Source organism: Corvus hawaiiensis, chromosome 20 (assembly GCF_020740725.1).
Source record: "Corvus hawaiiensis isolate bCorHaw1 chromosome 20, bCorHaw1.pri.cur, whole genome shotgun sequence".
Classification (NCBI taxonomy): Eukaryota; Metazoa; Chordata; class Aves; order Passeriformes; family Corvidae; genus Corvus; species Corvus hawaiiensis.
This window is the reverse complement of record NC_063232.1, coordinates 1398945-1426170: the sequence shown is the minus strand read 5'-3', so window position 1 is coordinate 1426170 and position 27226 is coordinate 1398945. Positions and strand designations below refer to the sequence as shown.

Here is a 27226-nt window from a genome sequence, read left to right as displayed (position 1 = left end):
AAAGAAGACTTTTCCTGTCACTGCTCCCTCCAGGAGCCATCAGAGGTCTGTGGCTTCAGCTCAGGTCAGCCAGGAGATGCTGTATCACTAAAATACTGGTCTGAAAAACCTGTAACTCCACGGACTGGTTAATGTTCCTCATGAATATTTTTTCATTCCCATGCCAGAGGCATGACAGAAAGACCCTTAACACTGAAATATCCAAAGCCACTGTCGTCCATGGAAAGCTGCAGGCCTCAGGATAGTACTTTTACCTTGCAGATGCACCACCTTTCCTGGGAACAGCAGGAACCAGCTGCTGAGAGGATTCCCATATGCCAATTCCTTCCATTAACCACCCAGAGTCCTCATTCCCAGATGCAGGAAAAACCTGTTAGCAGAAGCAATAAATATTTCATTGACATTCCAGACTCTGCCTCTCCCAAATTCTGAATTTTTTCCCATAATTTTTCACATGCACTTGGAGCCTGGGCAAAAGGAAAAGGAAATAGTTGCCCCTGTTTTTAATCCTGTTGGTAATAGAAGAAATTCTCCCCTCTGAGGGTGGTGAGGCCCTGGCACAGGGTGCCCAGAGCAGCTGGGGCTGCCCCTGGATCCCTGGAGTATCCAAGGCCAGGCTGGACATTGGGGCTGGAGCAGCCTGGGACAGTGAGAGGTGTCCCTGCCATGGCAGGAGTGACACTGGATGATCCTTCAGGCTCCTTCCCACCCAAACCACTCTGGGATTCTCTCTCGTTATATTCCGTTCCAATCCCCGTTCCTCCCGTACCTGGTGCACAAGGCCATCCACAGTGCCACGGGAGGCCGCTGGAGACGGCACTGGAGAGCCCTTTCCCCATGAAAATCATCCCTCTGCCACCTCAGGAGCCGCAGGGATGACCCCGGAGGCTGAACACCGTCGGGAGCCGGGGGAGGGCCGCTCCGGTGACTGTGGGGAGGAGCGCGGGGCGCTGCCGGGCGGTCAGAGAGACGCGGGGGCCGCCGAGGGCTCTTCGCCGCGGGACAGCCGGCTGGCACGGCCGCCGCGGGACCCCCGGGGACCGCGCAGGGACCCCCGGCCGGGCCCGGTGCCCTCGGGCCCCGGGAGGGGCGGGGCGGGCGCTGCGGTGCGTACCGGGCCCACCAGGGGGCGCCCGCGCCCCGCCCGCCCCGGCGCGTGCGCACGGCGGGGCGCGCGCGGGCCCGACCCGCCGCCCCGAGCGAGGTGAGAGGCGGCCCCGGCGGCCCCGGCTTCCCCCGCCGCCCCGAGCGGGCCGCACCGGGGCCGGGCCGGGCCGGGGTGCAGCGCGGAGAGCGGTGCTCGGGCAGCGGGGGGGGGGGGGGGCGCGGGGAGCGCGGCGCCGGGAGCGCGCGCTGGTCACGGAGCCTCGCGGGCCGCGGCGGGGCCGGGCGGGGGCGGGGCTGCGGCGGGGGCGGGACCGGGCGGGGCGGGGGCGCCGCCTGGCGGTGATGGGGAGAGGGGGCAGCCGGGGCTGCGGGGGGATTGGGAATGGGAACCGGGATGTGGGGAGCGGGGTGTGGGATTGGGCACTGGGGAGCGGGGATTGGAGAGTGGGATTTGGGGAATGGGCATTGGGCACTGGGGAGCGGGGATTGGAGAGTGGGATTTGGGGAATGGGGAATGGGCACTGGGGAGCGGGGATTGGAGAGTGGGATGTGGGGAATGGGCATTGGGCACTGGGGAGCGGGGATTGGAGAGTGGGATTTGGGGAATGGGAGGTGCAGAGCGCCTCCTTGCACAACAGCTGCTCATAACTCTCCGCTCAGCGCGTCCATCCCCACAGAAACCCTCACTCTGGGATTGCATCCCCATCGCTCCACATCTCTGTGTTTGATTTCTGCCCATACCCAGAGAACAGGCTCTGATCCGTGTGGAATGGGGTCCGAAGGCTGCTGACAGCCCTTCTGCTTCCTGCTCCTCGGGACGTCCTGGGAGGATCACACCTGCGGAAGAGGCGGCTGCAGGGAGGGAATTCCCTTTTGGATACACTGGTTGGGACAAGGCTCACGCTCTGTGTTTAGGCCAGACGAGTTTTACTCCAAGGAGCAGGACCAGCACCACGGGGCAGGGATGGAGCGCCTGGCCTCCTTCGGTAGTAAGTGCCACCTGACAATTCAGCCCCCACATCTGGGCATGAAGAACCTGGATGGCTGGGCTCAATGGTCTTGGAGGGCTTTTCCAGCCCAAACAGTTCTCTGATTCCATGACATTTGGGAAGGGTTTGCCATTGTTTAAAGCCATCAGCAGCCATGGGAGAGGGAGACAGAAAGCCAAAAGGGTTTGGTCCACAGAATCACTTATTTGTACAAATTCTTAAGAGCACGGGGACACAAATGATTCAGTGTGAGTTTTGTCTTCTTTCTCTCCACTTATAATTGAGCTGGTTCAAATCCATTTTCTTGGAAAAAATCAGAATCATGGAATCCCAGAGTGGTTTGGGTGGGAATGAGCCTGAAGGATCATCCAGTGCCACCCCTGCCATGGGCAGGGACACCTCCCACTGTGCCAGGCTGCTCCAGCCCCAATGTCCAGCCTGGCCTTGGACACTGCCAGGGATCCTGGGGCAGTCACAGCTTCTCTGGGCCTCAGCACCCTCACAGGGAAGGATTTCTTCCCAATATCCCATCTAACCCTGTTTTCTTTGAGTTTGGAGCCATTATAACCTGAGAGTCTTATTTATTTTGTTGCACAGTTGAGTTCACTGGAAATCCATAGAATCATGGAACATCCTGAGCTGGACCCACAAGCACCATCAGCTGCTGGGGTTGGGCACAGGTGAATTTAGGGGCTGCCAAGGCAGTGCTGTGCTCGTGTCACAGGAGATTTCCCTGTTTTCCCAGATGACCCCTTTGATAAGCCCCCGTGCCGAGGCTGCTCCTCGTACCTGACGGAGCCCTACGTGAAGTGTGCGGAGTGTGGGCCCCCTCCCTTCCTGCTGTGCCTGCAGGTGAGTGCCAGCAGCAGGGCAGAGCCTTTCATTGCTCTGAGAGAGCCATCCAAGGCCTGCCTGGTGCCAGGCTGTCCAGGAACACGTTAATAATCGCCCTCTCCAACACTCTTGTTTGCTCAGGGATGGGGAAATGACAAAGGGGGTTTGGGGGGTGAAGGATTGAGGCATGGGCAGGGGAAGGAGGTCTTTGTGCAGCAGCCAAACCACCTCACTCACCTCACTCAGCCTGGGGTGACCCAACGTGCTGCTGCATGTCTGGGGCAGTATCATTTCTGTCATCCTTTGTGGCATGGAAAAGAAAATCCCATCCAGAAACACCCCCCATGCATTTTTTCCCTTCCCAAATAGAAAAGGAGAAGCTGCAATATTGACAGTAATTGTTTGTGACCAGATGCAGTTCTTTAAAAATTCTGTGTGTGAGCTGGTAACCACAGAAAGTACTGCTGGTGTAATTAATAAGTGAATAACTTTGTGTTATTATGACTAAAAATTGGCAGTAACCTCTAAGAGTGAAAGAAGAGCTGAGCCTTGTGCTCAGCTCTGTACAAAATACACAAACCCCTATTTTGCATATTGGGTGTATTTTTGCTCACTTACCTGTATTTTAAAAGTCAGAAATTTAACTGTTAAAAACAGCTGCAAACCTGGTGCTTTTAATCAGAGAGCCAGGATTAAAGGGAAACTTTGTGTTCAATACTTACTAAATGCTATGTGTTCTCTTCCTGGAAGGATCAAACTATATATGGTGCTATTATATATAATGTGCTATTCAAGCTATAACACCAAACTTTTTTCACCTTAATGCTTAACGAAAAATTTTTGGATTCCCAGGAGTTATGTCTTGGGGCAAAAGACAAGCAAGCTACAAAGATTTAACATGATTTTATGGGTTTGCTCAAATTAAATCAGAAAAATTTAATGTATCAGGTGGTCAGTTTTGGATACCCCGTGGTCAGATAATAAAACTTTAAAAAGGGAGCAGTGAAAATCGTTTCAGGGCAGAAGTAACACAATTCTGATCTTTTGTTCTGCAGTGTTTCACCCGAGGATTTGAATACAAGAAACATCAAAGTGATCATACTTATGAGATAATGGTAAATATTCCTTTTGGATAACACCTACTCAGTCCTGGGCTCTCTCAGCTTCCCAGGAGTGAGACCTTGCTTACTCATATTACGTTGAAAGGTTGAGTGATGCAATTCTTTGATTCAGAGGTTTAAAACTACTAAAAAAAGAAAAAAATCCACCCAGAACAGGATGGAGTAGTGGAGTCATTTAAAGCTGCATCTTCTTCTTGTGCCTGGAGAGCACAATGCTATCACTAGACTTACAGTTCTTTAACCATGTAAATCAACTTCTCTTTCTCTAGGCTTGTTTTTCCTTCCTCAAAACTAATAATTCTTAAAGTCTCCAGCAGTTTTTACTGTGTTTCCTAGTATAACATTGTGTAATAGCAGCTGGGAGACACAAATGTACCAGTGTTTGCTGTGGTTGATGCCCTGACGCCTTAAGGAATCCAATAATTATTCAATCAGGTTTTGTAAAAGTTTAAAAGTACCAGAATTATCTCCTGTGTGGCCCCGTGGTTCAGAACTTCTCTGCTCTTCCTGAGGTGGGTTGGAACAGAGGATCACAGTTTGTTCTGCTTTTTTCTTCTCCAGACATCCGATTTCCCTGTCCTGGATCCCAACTGGACAGCTCAGGAGGAAATGTCTCTCCTGGAAGCTGTGATGGACTGTGGATTTGGGAACTGGTGAGGATTCAGTGGCTCAGCCAATTTCATTCAGTGATGGGCAGTTTTTCCTCTCTTTTCCCTGGATCTCACTGTTGAATTCATCAGTGCACATTGTTCAGTGACTTATTGTGGGTGAGACACTAATTTAGCAGCTAAAGTGGAAAGCTGGGGTGTCAGATCCTGTGTTCATGAGTTATCTGTCTTCTTCTTTATTAAAAACAGTTGTGTTAAGAGTACAGAACCCCAGAATTCACAGAAGCAGAACTGAGAGTTCTTAGGTGCACACTGCTGTCGGAAGACTGAAAACTGGTTACAGAGTTTACCATTACCTGGAGCCAGTGAAATGTGTGAAAAGCTCTCAAATAACAGCAGTAGATTTCAAGGCTGTTAAAGATGTGGTACATTGCATCAGCCAGAGGGTTTCCCATATGAAAACAGTGAATTGCACTGTTCATGGGCACCCAAAAAGAGCTCCCTGGCACCGTATCAAACGTGTGAGTGTTGGTGCTGAGAGTGTGAGTTCAGGCACCATCACAGGCCAGTTCTCTGCACACAATACAACCAATCTCCTGTCCAAAATTACCTTTTCCCACTGGAGAAATTAAAAAAACCCCAACATTTCTGTGTTGTTCACATGAAGCCTCCCCCTCTCCCCACTCCAGGCAGGACGTGGCCAACCAGATGTGCACCAAATCCAAGGAGGAGTGTGAGAAGCACTACATGAAACACTTCATCAACAACCCCCTGTTTGCATCCACCCTGCTGAACCTGAAGCAGGCAGAGGAGGCTCAGCACAACGAGACTGCCATTCCTTTCCAGTGTGAGTATCCCTGCCCTGCACTCACAGGGAGCTTCCCTGTGAGGTCCCTGCTCTGCCAAGGCTGGGATCAGCAGCTCTGGGAAGGACAGGCACCACAGATGCTGTTTGCTTTCATTCCCAAAGGGATAACCTGTTCTGATAACTGGCTTGGAGAATGTCAGGAGCAGGGTTCTCTTCACACTGGATTAATTCCTGGGTGTACCACACAGACAAGGCTGCCAGTTCCATGGGAAAAGGCAGGGAGCAGCATGGTCTGACACAAACAGCAGGGTCTCAAAAGCAGAAGTTCCTGCATAGCCAGAGGACACAGAAATCACCCCAGCAGGAACCTGGATGTTTGTACCCACTGGATTAAAATCCACCCCAAAGCTCCTTCATGTGTGTCCCTCGCGGTAGATTCCAGTGTGGTTCTCAGCCTGTCCAGCCCCTGCCCTGCCCTGTTCTGCCTTTAAACATTCCCTCTGAGCATGTGCACATCACTGTGTACACACTGTGTCCCAGGCCTAACTGCTGATTTAATTTGCCATAAAATCACTCCTTTCAACTGTGCTGATTTCACACCTCTCTCTTGAAAACTGCCTGTTAAAAAGTCTGAGCTAAATTGCAGCAAGTTAACAAATTCTCAGTTTTCCTTGCATTTCACATCTTCAGCATTCCCCCAGTCTGGCAACTGTTCATTCCAGAGCTCCCCAGCCTCTCTGGGTGAGGCAGTTGCTGGGTGTCTGGAGCTTTACATTTCCCAGTAAAATGGTTAGAGCTAAACAGCAGGAACTGGGCAATTTTGGTTCTGTCCCTGGCTGTTACTGATTTTTTTATGTGCCCTGGGCCAAGACAAACTCTCTGTGCCTCAGCCTGCTTTATCTGTGCCGTGAGACACGCAACACTCAGCTCCTGCACAAGTGCATTGTGAGCCTCAGACTATTATTGTCTGTAAAACACCGAGCTCCTCAGCTGGGAAGAGCTGTAAAAATTGGGAGTTCTCTGGCTTTAATTGCAGCTCTGTCAATGGCCCCCAGAAGAAGGCAGATTTAACACTCCTGTTCCTATTAACTAAAAGAACCTGCACACTGAGCCCCAGGGAGCTGCAGAGGTTTAGAGGGGGATGCTGAGCTCCAAAATGTAAAGTTTACATTTTATTACCTGTTTATTACCTTGAATTTGTGTTTGACTCTTGAGAATACTATGAAGATCTCAGACTGCTGCATTTTTCTCTGGATGAACTCTGTCTTTTCTGCCTATAACACTGAATAAAAGCCCAATCAGGGTATTTTTCTTCACCTAATTATTCCCACTTTTCCTGCAAAATAAACACTTATTTACAGATCCTTAAAAGAAGATCCCAAGCCCTACTCAACAAGTGAAAACCTTTGGTTTTTTTCAGCTGCTGATGATCCCCCACGGCCCACCTTTGATTCCTTGCTCTCCAGGGACATGGCTGGGTACATGCCAGCCAGAGCTGACTTCGTTGAGGTAAGAATGACTCTCCTCCCATACTTTAAATTTGCTGCTGGGTGCAGGCTCAGCACACACAGCCTGTTTGCCCCTGCCTGTCTTTGCTCTTCATTTTAAAACATCACAGGAGGCCACAGGACTGAGGGATGCTCTTAGTCCTGTGGTTTAATTTAAGGTTATCCTGCGAGGAGCAGGGAGTTGGACTGTGACCCTTACAGGTCCCTTCCAAGTTGAGATATTCCATGATTAAACCTCTGGATTAATTAAGGGTTTGGTGACAGAGGTGGCGCTGGTGGCCTGCAGAGCCGGGAGAGGCAGCAGAGAGGCTGCAGGACGTGCTGCTGCCACCAGATGTCCAGCCAGGGGTGGCCCTGCTGAGCGGGCTGGGTGCTGGGAATTGGATGCTCGGCCAAAGGATCAGCTCCAGCACTGTCACCTGCCTGAGGGAAGCACACACAGGTCTGCTCCAGACATCTCTTGGAAGACCTGCATTGCTTTCCATGCTTTTGGCTGGGGGCCCAAGGCCCCAGTTCCTGCTCCTGTCCATGGAGGAATGAGTTCAGCCATGCACGGGCTCGTTTTTGTACCTCTGAGCAGAATCAGCACGGGGCCATCCGCACAATCACACCCTGTGCCTGGACACAGCTCTCAGGCACATGGAGGGGACACTTGGGGGTGTCCTGAGCCGGGCCAGGGGTTGGACTTGGTGGTCCTTGTGGGTTCCTTCCAACTCAGGACATTCTGTGACTCATTTCCATCACAGTCAGGGAGTCATTACCTCATTAATTCCCACTGTCCTGTCACAACATCCTGCTGCAGCTGCAGCCATGGGGGTGCATTGACGCATTCCCCAGGTAAAGCTCCCCTGTGGGGTTTGTTGCTCAAGGATGGAACCTTGTACCCTGTGTATGAGTAAATATCTCTGCTCCCAGTCCTTCTGCATGTTCTGAAACCAGAGGCCAATGTTTTAGTGCTAGTTAGTGACAATGTATTAATCACCTCTGAACAGGAGTTTGACAACTATGCTGAGTGGGATTTGAGAGATATTGATTTTGTAGAAGATGATTCAGACATTTTGCATGGTAAGTGCCACATTTCTGTACCCAGGCTCGAAACTGTTTCAGATGCCTGTGCAGCTTTTCACTGGGTCTCCTTCTCCACACGCTTTGAAAGTGAACATACACTTCTAATGTATGGGGTTTAATGTTTGGGGTTTTAATGTATTAAATGTATCAGCGTAGGTATTAATGCAGGCAGCAAGGAGGTGTGGAGTTTAAGACTATGTGAGACACATTAAAAGTGTTGGACTCTTGAAGCTGTGTGATTTTTCATGTGTTCAACATGCCCTGAGTTAGAGTAGCATCACCTGTGTGTGACAACTTCCTTTTTAATGTGAAGAAGATGATTGTATGAGCCCAGTTCCTGCTCTGAGTTTCTGTGAACGTGGCTGCCTTAATAATATGAAATAACAGGAATTACTAAAGTGACATTTTAATCCATAGAGAGGAAAAGATCCTGCTTTTCCCCACATTTGTAAGTACACACAGGGTTTAAAAGTCCTGTGTTTATGCCTCAGAATTCTGCCATCTGTGTCAGGCAGTTCTGAGCTAAAGCCTTTGCATCTCTTGGAGACAGACAAATCCTGTTACAGTCTTGGCAAAGTTAAAAAACACCAGTTTGAAGTTGAGCAGTGTACGCAGGAGCTTTAGGAATGCAAACTCCCCTGGCTCAGGAAGGTTATGAGTGTCGTATGTCAGTCTCTCCCCTTTCAGCATTTATTGAGAGGGGGACTGGCTTGAGGCCATGGCAGGGATTCCGTGTGCCAGCTCTCTGCTGTTTTGTCCTATTCTGGCTCCTGGTGAACTGGAAAAGCAAAATAATCTCCTATTTGTGCACATTAATTGATAGATTCGTGTTCAATCCATCGGGTTTTGCAGCACTCCCCTCACACCTGCCTTCCTCCCAGGCACAGTTCAGCCATTTGAGGTCTCTTCTGCCAGGGGCCCATCCTCCAGGAGCTCTGCTAACTCCTGCTGGAGCTGGATCTGCTTGTCCTCCTGCACATCCTGCAACAGGGACTTCCACAATCGAATTAGGAGTTCACAATTTAATTATGTGTTGTGTGAAAAAATACTTCCCCCCCGTCTGTCCAATCTTTTGCCTGGTAATTTCATTGGATGTTCCCTAGTCCATCCTTTAGTTGTCTTCAGTGTTTGGGAAGGGATGTCAGGCATTTGCTCTGTGCAAACTGTTTGGCAGAGGTTGTGGAGCGTGACCAGCTGCATTTTGGATCTCTTAGCCCAGGAACTCTGGCATCTGCCTTCCCACAGCTGTCCCAGATCTGCCCACGTGAGAGAGAAAGCCTCGCAAAAATGAAGTCCCAGGGTCCAGCCAGCTGTTTCCCTTTCACATGAGGCATCTCAGGGAGAGAAAGAATTCTTTGCTAGAAAATTTGGAATGAGATCTTTCCCTTCTGTGATTTAACACAAAAAAAGGAAGGAGCCACATCCTCCCTGTCCTGCAGTTTTAAAGGGCTCAGCTGCCGGCTTTGCTTGAGAGAATTTTGCAACCCAATTGTAGGAGCCCATGGTGCAGAAAATGGCTCAACACGTGGCTCTGAGAGCAGGGGTGGTTTAAGGAGCCTTTGTACTTTGTAGCTGACGGGCAGAGAGGGTTGTGAGGCAACCTGGGTGTGAAGATGTAACACAGGGGTTTAACACATTTTATAGCCCAGAGAAACCCAAACGGGGCCTCGCAGCAGAGATTAAGGCTCAGGTTGGGGAAAAAATCCTCCATTTGTTTTCCTGCCACACATTAAACCTCACTGGGTTCAAGATTCATTTTTGAAAACTACTTTCCTACTGCTTTCTGCAAGTCACTCAGGCTGGGCCCAGGGAACACTCCAGCCAGTACAGTTCCTGTGGTCTCTCTTTCCTTCTCTTGGTGCACCAGTCACAGATCAGTGCTGCAGTGCCGAGGCTGCACATCCCACAGGAATATTTGTGCTTCCATTGGAGTGGAATTCCCCCTTGTTCCCTTTCTCCCACACTGCTTTCCATAGTATTTTGTAAAAATTATTTTTTAAGAAGTTCTAGATCTGAGCTAGATCTAGATCTGTTTTCTGATTTATTATATCTTTTCTATGAAATATATCTTTATAGATTTATCTCATATATTTTCCCTGTTGGATTCCCTGCGTTACTCTAAACAAGTTACTGGTATTCCCACAAGAAAATGCTGTTTAATGCAAGGTGGAAAGGCTCCCAGGCAGCTTTTATGAGGAGCACAGAACCTGTACCTGCTGCCTCACCAGCTCTTCCCACCCCACAGGAGGTCACAGACATCACTCAGTCACTTCTTGGTATTAGCAAGATGGCCAAAATTGTATGAAATCTCTCATGTTTCAATTAAATTCTGGAATTGTTCTCTTTTGTTCAGTGCTGGCAGTACAGTAAGGGCATGCAAATATATATTGCAGTTACACAAAAACATAATGGACAGATCAAAAGCACCAACCAGTTACAACCCTAATTCAGCCCACAGTGCTTGAATATTTAATGAACTACAAGTTTTCATCAGGCTGAATTAGAACGTTGGTAATTTATCTTTTTCCCAGCTTTTTTCCCCCCCTTCTCATGTAAATGATTTTCACTTCTAACACTGCAAAGTAATTGCTGAAACCACAGATTTAGAAGTGAGTGGAAATAGGCTGCAACTGGCAGGGAAATTTGATTTTAAGCTGCAAGGCAGTCAGTGTCCTTGTCGACAGAACATGGTGTTTATTCTCCTGTGGACGTTCCTGCCATGCTCCAAAGGCAGATAACTGTTTGCCATGGGTCCTGCTGTCCTCCAGGGAGGGTGAATTTGGACTGCAGCCCTTCAGTTTGTCCCAAGCCCAGCACACACTGGTCACACAGGCTGTTTACTGGGATTAGTTTGCATTCTTCCCATTATCTGGGCCTCGCCTGCCAAGGCAGGTTCGCTCCCATGAAACAAAGCTCTCACTCATTAGCGTTCAACAAAGTTTCCTGCAGGCCAAATGAGGCTGAAGAGGAATGAAAAGCAAAGAAACTGTTTTGGACACACTCTGGAGAAACCAAAATATTTGGGTTTGGTTTTTTTTTTGGAATGGAGGAAGGAGCCTTGAATTGCTGCCTATCAGTGGGTCCTTCAGAGCTGCACCGAGCATGGCAAGGAGCCTTATCAGTGCCCAGAATGGACACCCTGAGCACGGTGTCAGCTTGGATTATCTCACATTCCCAGGACAAACAGCTGCCTCCCCGCTAGAATCCATGGGGGAAAGCTGGAGGAATCATTCTCATTCCCCCAGCATCTCCTCTCTCATTTCCATGCAGTGTGTAACAGTGTAGTAGTCGGAGTTATTCATGCATTCCAGATTTGGTAATCGCCTGGTCCTGTGTGAATATGTCTATTAAAAACAAAAGCCCCTCCAAAAGGGCATGTGGCAGCAAATACTAATTTCACTGGAAGCAGAAGCTCCATTTTTTCCCTTCATTTGTTCCTTCCTCTCCCCAGCTGATCATCATTTCTTTAGAATAATGTGCACTCAGGTGAAAGCATCAAAACTCGATGGTTAGAGGTGCATAATTACTTGTGATATTTATAGAGGTTCTCCAGTGCAGTTTCTGCATGTACTTATTAAGTTCTGCCCACACAAACCCCAGAAAATAACAAGTTGGCTGAGCTTGCAGAGGGTTTCAAAACTACAAAAATATTTTCCATAAATTGGCACCAATTCCAACCCTTCCTAATGGATTTCATTCATGTTTAACTTGCTGCATTCCCAATTTCTCGTCCCCACATTTTAGCACGAAGGAGAATTTGCTATCTCTGCTTGTTCTTAAATTAGGAAACTTACATACCTCGCTATGAAAATACACAATGATGTGGAAAATGCAAGAAATTTGGAAAAATAAGTAGGAATATTGCAGCATCCCTCCTATCTCATACAGAATCCTTTACTCTTAGATTAACATCAAATCAATTTGGGACAAACTGAAGGGTTTTTTGCTTGGGATCAAGCTCCTGAGCAAATCCCCACAGCCTTTGGGTTCAGCTGTCCCTGTTTGTATGAAATTTGATTACCCAGAGGGATGCAGGGATGAATTTCCCAGAGGCTGGGGGCTTCCTGGTGTTTACACCTACATGCATATTTAAAATAGACACATAACCACACTTCTTAATTGCATTATTAATTATTTATGCGAGAGTGCAATCAATAAGCTGCCACTCTCAGTTTTGCTCTTTTTGTGTAACTACAGAGAGAAATGGATCCTGGGTTCTGTCCCCCTTGGGTCATCCCAGTTCCCCTATTTCCAAGGGCTGGTTGTTGTGTCACAGCCTCTAAACCAAGCCTTGAGCCTCTTCCTTCCGAGAGCACATGGAAATGATTAATGTAAAGTCAAAAAAACCACTACACCAGCCACCTCTACACTCATTTAATGGCCTAGAATTTGTGTGTTACCTAACAGAGCGAGGGAAGGGAAGGCAATAGGTGTCTCTTTATCTTGTCTTTCACGAATTTGCCCCAAAAGAAGTTCATTAAGCTAATGGCTGCAGGAGAGGGGAGCTGCAGGCTCCGTGAGTGGCTCAGCCAGGCTGCAGACAGGTTTGATTTTGGGAAGGATGTGATTTCTAATGAGCATGGCTTTTTCCTGGGCTTCTTCACACTGTCCTGAACTATTCTTTGTTCTCCTGGCAGACAGATAAGTTTGGAAGTTAACAAGCTGGAATCTTCCAGATGTTTTTAAGAACTGTAGCAAAGGCTACTTTGAATCCTCACAGTTCAGAACTGTGTCTGGTTCTTGGAGTTCCTTGTTCTGTGCAAAGAAGCCTTTGCCCAAAGATGGTACCTCAGATCCTTAAATCCTTTTTCAGGAGAAGGAATGCTTGGCAATTGCAGGTATGAAGGAACAAATAAGTGCTGATAGCAAAACAGTCCAAGAAGGAAGAGGAAAGGAGTTCTCAGGATCTGCCCGGGTTCATGTTTACATGAGTGTATTTACAGTGATGAATTTGGCAGGAGTAAGCAAAAGAAACCTTCCCCAGGTAGGAAGCACTGCAGGTTTGCCTCTAATGGGTTGATGCCCCTGTAAAATTGCCTCAGGATTTTTAAACCAGCAAAGCAGTGACCATTCCAGCCTAACGTGAACATAAAAGCTTGACATTCAGCCTCCTGCAGTGATTGCTTATGAATTCTTTAACCTTTTTGTTTTGCAGCTCTGAAGATTGCAGTTGTAGATATCTACCATTCCAGGTTAAAGGAAAGACAGAGACGGAAAAAGTGAGTTGTGAAGCAGTAACTGTGTTCTTTCCTTCCCTGTGCAACGCTGATGGATTACACATCATTAATTTCCTACTTCACAGAAAAAAAATCCTGCCAGACTGTGACTGATTGCTGGACTCCCACTTTTTCCCCAGAAATATTTGCATCATTATTTTTAATTCCTAGTGGTCCCTAAGTTAGGTTTCCACACTGAGGATAACTCTATTGCTGACGTGGGGTTGAATATTTTATTCAGCTCATTTGACAGTGTTCTAGAATGACTCAATCTATTAATTAAATTAAGTTTTATTATAACTTTGAAATACTTTGTTCAATATTTTAAATTATATCTTGCTGGATTACTCCCTGGAAGAATTAGTGATTTGAAGTGGAGCTGCTCCAGTCCTTCTCATAAAACTACACAGTTCTGCTGAATGACAGGAAGGATTGACCTGGTCCTTTATAATCCATAAATAAAAAGTATTTACGTGGTGTGATTTCCATGATGATCAATCTTGTCATACTAAAGGAGAGTACTGCAGGGCTCTTCATAACCCTTGTGGTTACATCAGCATCAGGTTTTGTGAAGTTTCTACAGCAGGATGGGACAAAAATCTGGAGAATGACACAAAAATGCTGATGTCACTCTCAGAAAGGTGACTCTGCACAGGACAGGAGGGTTTTGTACACACCAAAGGAAATGAAATGGATTTTATAGAGCAAGTCCTGACCTGACCTTGACAGCCCAGCTCTGTGGTATCTTATTTGCCAAAGTGGAGTCACCACAGAGCAATGAGCACGTGGCACTGCTCAGACTGGTGACAAAGGTGTTTATCAGGCACCTGCTTTTCCCTCTGCTCCTTCCCCTGGTCCCGTCAGGAGCAGTTCAAACCCAGAGTTGCCTCCATCATCTCTTTAAAATCCAAGCTGCCATGGAAAAATGCCTTTCCCCTGTTCCCAGTGGTGGCATTTACAGTCCAGCCCTACCCTGTGCTTTAGCAGAGGGATGTTTGTGTCTGTCCAAAGCTGGAAATCATGTTCATGAGACATTCATTACCTCTGATTTTGGAAGGACAAGTTATAAGGTGCTGTAGATGTGAAATCTATGCCTAAAGAAGCAATTTCCAACCTTTAAAGGGATTGCAGCTCCCTTTGTGCTCAGGGCTAATGCACACCACTGTCCAAAATTTACCTTGATTAAAGGCACACTGCATCATGTTTCCATTCCAGCCAGCCCAGGGCTTATGGAAATTTCATTCATGTTTAGTTTTAGACCCCTCTGATGGTCTAAATCAAAGTTTCTTCTGAAGCCTTTGTGTTTGCGAGGCAATGCAGGAGTAATGAACGGCCTGTATTAATATAATTTTCTTTCATTTCCAGAATTATAAGAGATCATGGCCTGATCAACCTCAGAAAATTTCAGAGTGAGTATCAGGTGTAACTGCTTCCCTTCAAAGTGGCAGAACTTCACACATTCACCATTTCCAGGTCACCAGTGTGGTTTGTTCATACTGGAACATATTCAGATGTTCTAAATTCCAGCAGATTTCCTGCCCCAACTCTCTCCAGCTGTCTGGTTCTAACTACTCCCAGCTCAGTGTTTTGGTTATTGCCTCAAAGTTGCCCTTCAGAAGCATGTTGGGCTCTGCTGAGTGGGGGAAAGGGGGAAGGTGAAATCCAGGCCTTTAAGGTGCACCTCACTCTTGTGAGAAATGACCAGACAACATTGAAATATCACCCCTCATGCTTTAAGGATTTTAAGGGCTGTAACTTTGGTTGCTTTTTACTAAGCAATCTGTAGTTGTGACACCAAAATGGCCGAGAATGACCAAATGTGGATTTTTAGGCAGTGCCGAGGCTGGTGTTCCCATCAGCCCCCACAGGGGTGGCAGCAGGAGGGGTAACATGTGGTACTTCTTCCCATGTAGTTCTGGAAAGGCGCTACCCCAAGGAGGTGCAGGACCTGTACGAGACCATGAGAAGGTTTGCCCGGATCCTGGGGCCCGTGGAGCACGACAAGTTCATCGAGAGCCACGCGCGTGAGTCCGGCAGGGCTCTGCAGCCCACGGGGACGGGTTGCATCATCTGTTCCCTAAATATATCCCTCTCCTGGAGGGCAGGAGGTGGTTTTTCTCCTCCTCCCCCATCTAACTACCTCAGGAAAACAAATACATTTGTGGTTTGATACACTGAACGGGCAGCGAGTGGGTTTTTTCCACTAAACTGTGTCCGAGCTCTTTGTTTGAGTTTGCAGTTGACTGAACATTCTGGTCACGTGTTGGAGGTAATATTTTTTTATCTAAAGACCACTGTTTATTTACTGGGACTCTGTATCAGGGGAAGAATAAAATCCCTATATTATGTCTGTGTGGAGAGATTGGGAGCTGGCAGCAAACTGAATTCTTTGAAAGACACACGTTAAACTATTGTATGTCACATAATTATATAGTGCAGTGGTCATTATGTCCTTACCTTAGGGGAGAGGCATTGTTCCATCCCTGAATCATCCCATAACCTGCATTTAGGCAGATTCCAGTCCGAGTCACCACATCCTGCTTCATTCTGTGACTTAAACTGGGAGAACTGTTGCTCATTAGAAAGAACAGAGCATTTACACAGTTGTGCCCATGTTTTCAGGACACCCTGTATGAAATACCAAAAGCATGATCCTGCAAAAGCATGAGTCCTGCATGGGAGTGCTGCTCCTGGAACCTGGTTTTGTTGTTGCAGTGGCAGCAGATCCTCAGGTGAACCTGACAGTCAGGTACAAGGCACTACACAGATCTCCTGAGCAGCAGCAGGAAATAAATTCACAAGGAAACTTGCTCCCTGTAAAACTGAGCAGTGCTGGGAGGCAGATGATGAAAGCAACAGACAGGAAATATCTCTGAGCAAAAGAAACATTTAACAATTTCATCTTACTGACTGCAGGAAAAGAATTGTCTGCAAAGAGAAATTTTGGAAGGTCCAGTTAGGAAAATCGTAGTTCCAAGAGAATATTAGATTTCTAAGGTGCCTGGCTGGAGTAGTTCCTCAAATCTATTGAAATGCCTTCCAGAAATCCCACATTATTGTTACTTGCCTTGTCCAGGGTATGGCAAAAGGACTATCAAAGCATGAAGAGAAAATGCATTTTCTGAGCACACAAAGGCTGGAAACCAGCTGAAATCTGTGTCTGAGGAGCATTGGAACACAGGGAGTCTGAGATCTTGTGGAGGGAGGTTAACCCTGGCTGTGGTTTGTGTGTTCAGAGCTGACCTGTGCAGGCAAATAGCAAAGAGCCACATTCCCAGTCCACCCCACTGACCCACTTTTGCTCTTTGGTTTTCCCTCCTGCCAACTGCTGGGGTCCAACAGTGGAATTTGAGCTGCGCAGGGAAATAAAGAGACTCCAGGAATACAGAGCAGCAGGAATCACCAATTTCTGCAGTAAGTACCTGATGCATTATTCATTCCATTCCCATCCATCAAGGAAGGGAAGGATGATTTTACAACATTCAGGATGTGTTGAATAAAAAGACACTTAGTTCTGAGAGGCGTTTGCCTGGTCTGGAACTGAGTAAGGCTTCAGCAATGATGCACAGTCCAGCTGGGCTGGTTCACAGCTGATTTGAGCCATCAGCTTGGAGATCACAGTGTCTAACACAGCTCTGCTCTGGGCACCACTTTGCAAAAGCTTCATTAAAAAATATTTCTGTCAGGGCACAGTGGTCTCAGGGCTTCATCTCGGGACGCTTCTCCTGGCTGTTGACACATGTGATATCTGGAGAGAGGCCTAAGACCTCCACATCAATGAAATGTCCTGTTTTATCCTGGAATTAGATCATGGAAGCCTTTTTTTGTTTGTTTTTGGCCTGAAATTAACAGGGGGAAGGGTGCAGGGTGGAATCTAATCCCTTCTGGTGCCAAGTAGTCATCACGAGGGAGAACAGCAGCGGTTGGGCCAGAAATAGAGAACTTCCCAATATTTCCTGAAGCAGGGAAAAGCCAGTCTGGACTTTCTAGGTGAGGCAGGTGGTGAGGGCAGGGTGTGTGTGTGCCACAGGTGCCCGGACCTATGACCACCTGAAGAAGAGCCGGGACGAGGAGCGGCTGAAGCGCACGATGCTCTCGGAGGTGCTGCAGTACATCCAGGACAGCAGCGCCTGCCAGCAGTGGCTCAGCCGCCAGGCAGACATGTAAGCACTGCCACGGGGTGTCCAGGGAACCTGAGCCATCCTGGGAATGCCCATGGCCAGCTTGGATGGGGTTTGGGGCAATCTGCTCCAGTGGAAGGTGTTCCTGCCCATGGGACGCGACGAGCCTCAAGGTCCCTTCCAACCCAAACCTTCCTGGGATTCTGTGGTTTGGTTTGCATCAAACACATTTTCCTGCCTGATAGTAACAAATTCATTCCCAATTTATTAAAGTAGGAACAGCCTGCAAAATTCGAAGGGCAGAAAAGTGGGTGACAGCAATAGTGCTTGTTGAGTGCAGGCAAAGGAAGGGACTCAAACCCCTCGGTTTTATATTTCAGGAACTGAACTGCTGTTCATAAAGTCACGGAGGGAAATGAGCCCTTTATGGATATTAATGAGGGCACAGCTGACACCTGAAATATTTCAGATGATTTTAGATGTAGCAGCATTATTAATGTGTCATCGCCCTGCATTGAGCTCTTGGATTTAAGGAGCAGCATAAAGGAAGTGCATCCTGTATGCAGGACGTGGCTTGGAATTTCCCCCCTCAGTCTCCACTGTATTTTTAATTGTGATCCCCTCCACATTTCCTCGTTGGGTTTTTTAACAGGTTTCAGACATACTCTTCAATGTGGGAACACTAAATATTTATAAATCCTGTTGACTCCTAGTCAGGGTTTGGGTTATGCAAGTTGAATTGTGTAATTATTACAAGTTGTGGAAGAAGCACTTTCAGGGCCAACACATGCAGTTATTCTCAAAAAACACGAAGGCAATTTGAAAATTTCCTTTCTTTTCAGTGATTCTGGCCTGACTCCCACGGTACCCGTTCCTTCAACTACAGGTAAGTGTTAGATGATGTCTGCTAAAAACCCAGTAATGTCTGTCTGACAGCCTTTTTCTGACTCTCTTTCTTGTGTGCCAAAGTGTCAGTCCTCAAGCCTCACAGTTAAGCACTGCTTAAGTCAACATTACAGCAATCTGCAAGTCATTCCACTCACATATCCTGCAGGACTTTCTGATGAATTTCTGTATTTTTCTGACTAGAGGTCAAAACCCATCCTAAAGCTACATTAGCAAGGCAGGAAACAAAAGAATTTTCACATTCTGTAAGCACAAATTAGGGGTTTCTCCACCAGGAGGACCCCATCTTCTTTCAGTGCCCAGTAAGGACAGATTCAGGGGTCAGTCAAGGTCCTCATAAACAGGACTTAAATAATTCCCATCCCATTTGTTGAGGTCATGGGGTGACTGAGACTGGGATAAAGTTTTATTACAAGGTTGTTAAATGTTGCCAGGGAAAACTGGCTTTGGCTCTGTCCCTACAGCCAGTTTTTATGTGGATGCTGTTAAACCACTTGAATTAAACATCTCAGAGGTGGACACTGGGTCTATATGTTCTTCCTCATTTCTTCCAGGAGCCTTGGAAATTTGGGTCAGAATACCAAGCAGTGAGTCAGAGCACTACAGACTGTTCTAAACCTATTTGGCGATTGCTAAGATCTGGTATTTTGCAGAAAAAACAGCTTTTTGTATCTCAGGGCTTCAGAGTCCAAGAAGGGAGGACAGTGTCCTCCAGCTGACGGTCTGGAATGAGGGATGAACTTCCTTTTTTGTCAAGGATCCAGTGTCCCATGAAGGGGAAGAGCCTGGGAGCACAGGGATTGTGTTGCCTGTGGAGCTGTGATAGCACACAGTGTTTACAAGCAGCATCACATGTGGAACAAAACCCAAACAAAATACCATAGAGCTGCTAATTAGGCAAACATCCTGCCCAGGGAACGGCGGGATGCTGGGGAAGAGCTGCCACGTGGCTCTAATTAAAGGCTGCATCATTCTGAATATACAAGAGGGCAAATTAATGCTTCACTTCTAGATTCTAAGCTCTTGACTTTGCAGCCTTAATGTTTTCTTTAATGTAGTTTGCATGCGTGTGGTATTTTTTGGGTTTATAAAAGAGTAAAACCGAATTCTGTCATGTCTCATCCTGGCACAGTTGCCCCGTGCCATAGGAAGAGGGAGCAGTGCTGGGAAATAACTTCCTTTACACCTCCCACAGACTCACACTCCAGCTCCTCTCCAGTCCCTCAGCTCTCTCTGCTCAGGCTCCTCACACCCAGCCAGATCCCGTCTGTTCCTGCAGATGCCCAGGAGACAGAGAGACTTCCCAGTGCCAGGGGCAGGACCTGGGCAGGGCAGGGTCTGGAGCAGCTGCCAGCAGTCCTTGGGAAGACACAATGGCACATTTCCCAAGGTCTCATCACTTTGCCAAATTTGGGAAGTTATCCTGGGATAGAGACCTCTCTCTGACAATGCTAAATATGCAACCCATAGTGCAGGGGTGGGAGACTGTTCCAATGGGAATAAACAACCCAAACTTTGTCCTGAGCTCTGCAAGTTACATAAAAAATACTATTAGAAGAAAAAGCCAAACCTGCAAGCCCTTGAGAAAGTTTAGGCTGTGCCAGGTAAAGTTACAAACAATAGTAAAAGTGAGAAATATCAGATGACCCTGTGATAAATACTCCTTTCAGAACTGTTTATCATAACAGATGAAAAATAAATCCCCCAACTGTACCTGCCTTGCAATACCTGCATCACATTGAAAGGCATTTGAAGAAAAGTCTGCCTCATGAAGTTTTCAGTAATGCCAGAGAGAAATCGGCTGCTTAATCACACCAATAAATAGTCTCAGCATCCTTACAAGGTGCTGCTTTCAGCACACCTGGCACACCCTCCCTGGAGCTGGGATAGTCAGGAGGCTCAGCCCAGCTGAGCCATGCCCGGTGCCAGTCTGACACAAAGCTTTTGTCTTGCAGTTCCTCCCAAAAACCATCAGCTCACCAGTCTCACGAAACATTCACAGAGTTTAAAATTGCAAAACCAAACCTTTTGTCACATCAGCAGAGCCTTGTGCTAAGCCCTAAATAACCCTATCTGTAAACACTTGGCTCAGACTGGGTTGAATTGCCTCCCTAACACACCCCAGGAGCAGCCACCTCCAAAGGGCTCCGATTCTCCAGCGTTTCCTTTCTCGTCCCACAGGCAGACGGAGTGCCCCACCACTGAACCTCACAGGCCTGCCAGGCACGGAGAAACTCAACGAGAAGGAGAAGGAGGTGAGGAAAGCATGCAAAGATCATCTCTGTAACTGTCTCCACAGTGCAGGGCTGCCCACACCATGTCTGGGGAGCTGTGAATATCACCTCAGTTACAGGCCCTGACTCCTCTTCCTTTCTCACAGAAATCATTCAGGTTTTCCAGTTGGCTTCTTAATTTCCCGTGCTACACATACATCACAAACTGGCTGATTTAGCAGAGAAAGGAGCAGAGCACCAGGGTGTTCTTTGGTGCTGTTACAACATCCATCTCCCTGCCTGCATTGTGAGGCTGGCCTGAGCAGAGGGGTTAATTTTTCTTAATGAACACTGGTTGTTTTTCAGCCCAGTGCAGGCCTGTCCTCTAACTCAGTGGAGAACTATTGAAATAAGAGATTATTATTTTTTAATAGAAGTCCTAATGTGTCCTTAGACTGCCCAAGGCAGGTTGCAGTGCCCATGAAGCACAGCTGTATCTCAGCCTCCCCTCTCCCTGTGTGTTTCCCTTGGCTGGAGCTGGCAGCATTGGGAATCAGCTCACGGCTCCGTGTGGAACTGGCATTTCTGGCTCCATTCGGCACGGGAATAATGGTGGCAGGGCATCAGTGTGTGTGTGTGTGGAATCTGATTTCCTGGTCAGCTGAGACAGAAAGTCTGAGGTCTGAGGAATTCTGCAATTTCCTATCCGTGAGGAATGAGCATGAAGCGTTTCCTTATTAAAGGGAGGAGACAGACAGTTTCTCCAGCGGGAGCAAGGCTGTGCTCCTGGAAGGCAGCTGGTATTTGGGAGCTGAACAGGAGCTGTGCAGCCAAACAGCTCAGGAGCTGTGGAAAGCCATTCCTCACCAAACTTCCAAGCATGGAATGCCTTCCCTGCACAGCTTCCATGCCAGACTTCCAGAGGGGGCCGGCAGAGCTGCTTTTGTAGAAGGTATTAGAGCCTGAGTCTGCAGGGGATTAGCAGCCAGATGCCCTCCCTGGCTCCCGGCCAATTGCTGCTTCCAAGTCTGGCATGTGTGCTTCCCGGGCTTTGGAAGGAGCAACGCCCACACAGGACACTCAGAGCTGTGCTCCTGTGAGCCCAGGGCTTGCTTTCATCCTCCTCCTTTATTTTTCCATCAGGAATGTTTTTGAATGCAGCAGCCAGCAGGCTCCTCCCCTCACTACCTGTGGATCCAAACAGCTCGTCATAGCATTCCCGTGTGCCTCCCCTGTGCAAAGAAACACTGGAAGTGTTCTCAGAAAAATATTCCCCGCGTTCCTCCCCCAGCAGGGCTCTGGGAAGGGAAGAACATGACAAGTGTTGGTGTTTATTAACTTCACCTTTTGTCTTGCAGCTCTGTCAGATGGTGAGGCTGGTCCCTGGAGCCTATTTGGAATATAAAGCTGCTTTAGTGAACGAATGCAACAAACAGGGAGGCCTGAGACTGGCGCAGGCTCGAGCCCTCATCAAGATCGATGTGAACAAAACCAGGAAAATCTATGACTTCCTGATCAGAGAAGGGTACATCACAAAGGCCTGAGGACAGGCAGCAGTGCTTGGCTGGAGCAGGCAGATGTGGAGAGGCTTTGAAGTCGCCTTGACAGCGCTGAAAGATTTTACCAGTGTTGAATGAAGGACATGTCCTTTTGTTTAAAACCTTTTGGGGCTTCTTTTTTTTTTTTTTTGTAAAAACAAGTAGGGAGCTTTGTTAAATTGTATGAATGCTGACATTTGTCTGGGTTCCTTTTGACTCTGCTGTTGTCAGAATTGCGCTGCCTCGGAGCGCTGGGAAGGATCACATGCCATATAAGCTCATCTTAAACGTGAATGGGCATTCATTCCTCACACCTCCTGTGACTACAGAGTGGATCACGGTACTTTTATGCGGATGGTGACACAGAATAAGGACAGAGTCACACTTTGTGCAGTACAGGGTATAGAAATGCGCTCCCTCCCTCCTTGTGTTCCTTCCTAAATCAGCAGCAGCTTTCAGAGGCGACAGCATGTGCCCGAGGGTGTAAAAATAGAGCTTGCAGTGGTCCAGTCTTTTTAACTTAATTGTGATAAAGGATGGGAAAGGACATGGCAGGGAAGCTCCTCAACAGTTGTTACTTTTACGTGGTATTAGCACATATCCCAGCAGGAGGGCTCTGCCAAAACCAAGGAGCTTCAGCTGCTCCCCCCGTGATTTGGGGTTGTCAAGTTATATATAATCCCTCCGTTTCAGTCTTCTGCTTGTTGGGAAGGCTGGATGTTACAGCCACTGCAGTTTTTGGGAACAGGAATTAAAAGCTTCTCGGGACCCTGATCTTCTCCCACAAAAAAATGAGTGGAGAGCATGAAGTTCCTGTTTGTGGGGTTTTATTCCCTCAGCATTACCAGCGACATGCCTGAGGAGGTGCCACAAGTAACTACTCAAACACAACCCCCATCACATCAGCTGATCCATGAGCTTCAGCACCAAACTTTTGGATTTGGCAATCAGTTGGATGATGAAGATGGTTCTCTGCAGATGCAGCTTGTTTGTTTATTGCACAGCAAATGGTTTGTCAGACAGCTTCCTGCTAAGGTGTAATGCTGCAATAATGTCCCATAGGAAACCTGACAGCCAAAGCAGGTGGGGTGTTGGATGCTCCCCAGTTTGGGATCTCATGGAAAAGCTGAGCTACAGCTGCACCAATACCTGTCTAAGGTGTTGAGGTTTGTGTTGTTTGTTCCCCAAGAGTAATTACCCTATGGACCTGAGGTGCCATTGAATGTGAAGTATTTTGGTTTGTAATAAAATCAAAATGACTTGAAACAATCTTACATCCGCATCCCCGGACTCCGAGTGAGACTGTAAAGGTCACACAGCTGCCTGGATCTATATCCATCAGCTCCTCACCACGAGAGAGGAGATAAACGCCCAACAGCGGCCCTAGGGATGCGGCGACTGCATTTCCTAGAAACTATTACTATTTAAAGAAAAGCAGCAGTAATAAACTACATGTTGAAGATTAAAGTCTAGAAACTGAGACTGGGAATGCCAAGGGAAAGGGCACAGTAAGCTGTAAAACCTTGGGAATGTTTTTCCCACTTCTCTTTTAACATTAAACAGCCAAACTGCCTTTCTTTTGCTTGGCCTTTTGGGTGACTTGCACCCAAAGGCAGGAAAGGAGCCAAGTACACTGGAACCATCCTGGAATCAGCTGGGGTTGGTTTTGGTGGGCAGCTGCCTGTGGCTCGGGAACGCCAGCCCTCGCTGCACCCCGGGCTCACGGCTGGGGGTGCAGATGCCTTAATTACAGACTCAGGTGGACATGAAACATTAAATATGGAACAAGGCCAGGAACAGGAGGGAGACGGGCACTTTGGGATCATGGGACCTGCAGAATTGGTGACACCAGGGCCGGGGTGGCGCGGGGAGGCTGCGGCTGCTCCAGCCCAGTGCGGGCTTAGTCACAGCACTGAGGTATGCACGGTATGAGTCTTCCCGGGGCTGTGCTATCCGCCTGTCATGAAAGCATCAGCGCTGGGGGTTTTTTTTGGGACTCACAGCTGCCGTCACCCCAGCAGCAAACACACTGGGCCCGCTGGTGACTCAGCCCGGGAGGTGGGGGCTGCCTGGAGCAGATCCCGGGGGCTCCTGCCGCCCCAGCACCGGCTCCGCGGTCCCCACGGCCACGCAGCGGAGCAGATAACGCCGATAACGCCGGCACACAAGGAGCCCTAGTTCTAGTGCCTGCTCAAATTCCCATCAGGTGGGGCCTGTGAAACCTAAACCGCCTCCTTGGGAGACGAACACCACGCTGGAGCAGCGGCTTGTGAGCCGTGGTGAGGGAAACCCCAGGGCTGCCATCCTGGTGAGAACGGAAAAGGGAAAAATCCAAACAACGTGGTGATGCCCCACAGTGATCTCTGCCCTTCCAGCAAACTGGCTCGGTGACCTTCCAGGAAAAGCCAGTGTGGATTTATTAGTGACTGTGGAGAAAGCACATGCAGTGGCCCAGGCAAAGCAGACACATTCCCACAGCACTCCCTGTGACCAGAGCCGATGGACAGTGCTGGCAGTGAACCCACCAGCAGCATCAGGCACACAAATCCCTGCAGCCCCTAGCCCACTGTGCCTCTTCCCACCTGGCTGCTCCCCAGGGAGGTGAACACAATTCCACAGGGGAACCACAGCCAGGGCCGCATATCCCAGCCGTGTGTTGGCACACCCAGCAGCGCTGGGTCAGCACCATGTGGGAACCCAACAAGGAGCAGGAAGAGCATGGGGAACCCAGAGATGGGGTCAAGCAGCAGCTCAGAGCACACAGGTGTCCAGCATTTTGGGTTTTGTGGAGTGGGAGCTGTTGGGCAATGCCTGCCCCACCACAGGCTCTCCATGGCCACAAGCAAGCATCACCCTTTGCTCCAGGGAACGCACCCTGGCCTCTGCTGAGCTCTCCGTACAATCACCAACATCTCATTTCTTTTGCAAAGCCTGTCTGGAAAGTCAATGTTTTATGAACCAGGCACCAGCACTCCCCAGCCTCTTCTATGAAATGGAACAGGGACAGGAGCTCAGAGCACCCTCCAGGCCGAGCTTCCAGGGAATGTCTGGGGTCCCTGGGATGGGCCAGTCCCCACCCAGCTCAGCTGCCCAGGAGGCAGGCAGCAATGTGCAGGCTGGGCTGGGGAGGGAGGGAGGGCGCAGCGAGCGCCCTGGAGAGGCTGAGCTGCCAGGCCACGTCAGCCCTCGCTCCCCAGCCTGGCCACAGCCTGGCCCCGGGCTGTGGGGAGAGGGGTCGGGGAAGGACGCGGAGCATCCCCACCGGCCGGGCCGGAGGCACACGGGGCACAGCCACGGCTCACGCGGCTGCTCAGCCCCTGACTCAGCGGGCGAGCACACGGTGGAACTCACTCCACCCTCCCGAGACAAACCAGCACCCTGGCACCCCTCTGTGCCCGGCGTCTCACCGAGGGAGCTGCCAAAACACAGCCCACACCATGGGGGCCCTGCACTTCACATCAGCCCTGCAACCCTCTGCCTAACGAGGGGCCAGTCAATGCAGAAAGGGGACCCCAAACGCAACAAACACAAACAGCAGAGCTGCTCCTCCTGACCCTGTGGAGCCCACGGTCACCCACAGTCCATCAGAGGGAAAACTGGCCTTGGGGGACAGCACTTTCCTCCATGAGGCACCTGGGTGGCCAGGGGCAGGCAGGGATCCTGGGATGCAGGGTCAGGGCCCAGGGATTGCCCCGGTGGTGACTAAGCCCGTGGCACACGTGTGACTCCCCACAGCCCCAACACACCTGAGCTGTGGAAACACTTCCCGTTTCACCCAGTGGCCCCATGGATCAGAGCACCCTGTGGATTTGGAAAGGGCCACACACCCTTACGGTCGACTGCACCCCAGCCACACCCTGGGAGCCCCTCAGCCCAAATCCCCCTGCCCAGGGAACTTGGATTGGAATACGCTCCCTTTCTGCTCCTTGTGCCGCTGGAAAGCGAACAAACCCTGCTGTGCTGTGACTGCCCTGCAGTGCTTGACATCCCTGTGGAGCTGTGACATTCCTGCCTCCTCAGCGAGGCCTCCGCTGACCCACATTCAGCCACTGAAGCCCCACGTGGTGACCCAAGCTCGGGGTTTGTTCTCGCCCATTAAGGAGCCGCAGCCCGAGCGCCTGCTTGGGATCTCTGCTCCGCGCTGTCACCTCGCATCGAGCGCCAGGCAGCCGATGGCCCCGCGCCTGCATTTATCCCCAGAAGATCATTCACTGCCTCCCCTGGGTCCCTGCTGCCATCAGGGAGGCGAGGAGGGGAAGGCAGCACCCCAAACCAGCACCTCCAAGGCTCCCTCGCCAGGGCTGTGGGTGCTGCCGGGGTGCTTAGCGCCTGTCACTCCGTGGTCCGACCACCCTGGATGCAGTTGTTGCTCCCAAAAAACAGGAGGTCCCAGACCCTGGGCTTTTTGCCTCACACAGGGACCTTTTTTTACATCATGCCCTGCAGGCAGTCGAAGGCAGGGAAGAGTAAACTCTGGTGTAGCCATGGCAACTGGAAAGGATGGATGGATGGATGGATGGATGGATGGATGGATGGATGGCGGCTGCTGAAGGCAGCACCTGCTCCCCTCTCAGCAGGCCTTCGTGACCCTGAGCACACCTCGAGCGCAGAGCAGGGGAACACCCGTGATTAAGATAATAGCCCTAATGACCAGCTAATGGCCCGTGGTCAGGCGCACCCTTCGGGAATGTGCCCGGGACCCACCGCGCGTCCTGCTCACCCCAGCACAGCCAGCGGGCATCTGCCAGGCTGGGCTGGGTTGAGGTGGGTTCACAGAATCATGGAATATCCCGACCTACAAGGATCAGAGTCCAAGTCCTGACCCTTCCAAAGCCATCATCCCCAGAGGCACTACGGGGTGTCAACAAGCACGGCTGGTCCCACTTCAAGCATCTGCCCCTACACAGTCTTCAGAACTTTTCCAAGAGATGCACAGCTCCTATGGGAAGGGGGAAAACTTGCCCACAAGATGATGTCTGCCTTAGAGGAGAGCTGCTGCTGCCCCACAACCCCTGGGCTGTACGGGTGGGATCTCAGGCTGCCTTCCTAGGGCCGGGGATCCCACAGTGGCCCCGCTGTCCCCCCATGCCAGGGCAGAGAGCGAGCAGCTGTCCCAGAAAGCACCCAGTGCCTGACACCTCACCTGTGGTCAGGAGCAAACCTTCACAGTCCCACCTGCCCCTCAAACA

General features: G+C 49.4%; 1 protein-coding gene across 3 annotated transcripts; it reads left to right on the top strand.

The window, feature by feature from the left end:
• The first annotated feature begins 1147 nt into the window (after positions 1-1147).
• On the top strand, positions 1148-23311 carry TADA2A (transcriptional adaptor 2A). Of its 3 annotated transcripts, XM_048324733.1 has the most exons (16): positions 1148-1204; positions 1853-2096; positions 2842-2948; positions 3986-4045; positions 4613-4704; positions 5349-5506; positions 6888-6976; positions 7968-8040; positions 13199-13262; positions 14625-14668; positions 15173-15319; positions 16602-16673; positions 17290-17422; positions 18223-18266; positions 20468-20541; positions 21858-23311. In XM_048324733.1, exons 2-16 carry the CDS (start codon positions 2072-2074, stop codon positions 22041-22043), a joined length of 1368 nt encoding a protein of 455 aa, XP_048180690.1. In that variant the 5' UTR covers positions 1148-1204; positions 1853-2071; the 3' UTR covers positions 22044-23311. The 3 variants fall into 3 exon arrangements, with proteins under 3 accessions (XP_048180690.1, XP_048180688.1, XP_048180691.1); XM_048324731.1 differs by lacking the exon at positions 1148-1204 and having other exon boundaries at positions 1680-2096; XM_048324734.1 differs by lacking the exon at positions 1148-1204 and having other exon boundaries at positions 1681-2096; positions 15173-15283.
• Positions 23312-27226: the final 3915 nt, after the last annotated feature.

Coding starts and splice junctions, on each gene's coding strand:
- TADA2A (XM_048324733.1), top strand. CDS start 2,072: ATGGAGCGCCTGGCCTCCTTCGGTA. Junction 8,041..13,198: donor TGATTCAGACATTTTGCATG/GTAAGTGCCACA, acceptor TTTGTTTTGCAG/CTCTGAAGATTGCAGTTGTA. Junction 18,267..20,467: donor ACCCGTTCCTTCAACTACAG/GTAAGTGTTAGA, acceptor CTCGTCCCACAG/GCAGACGGAGTGCCCCACCA.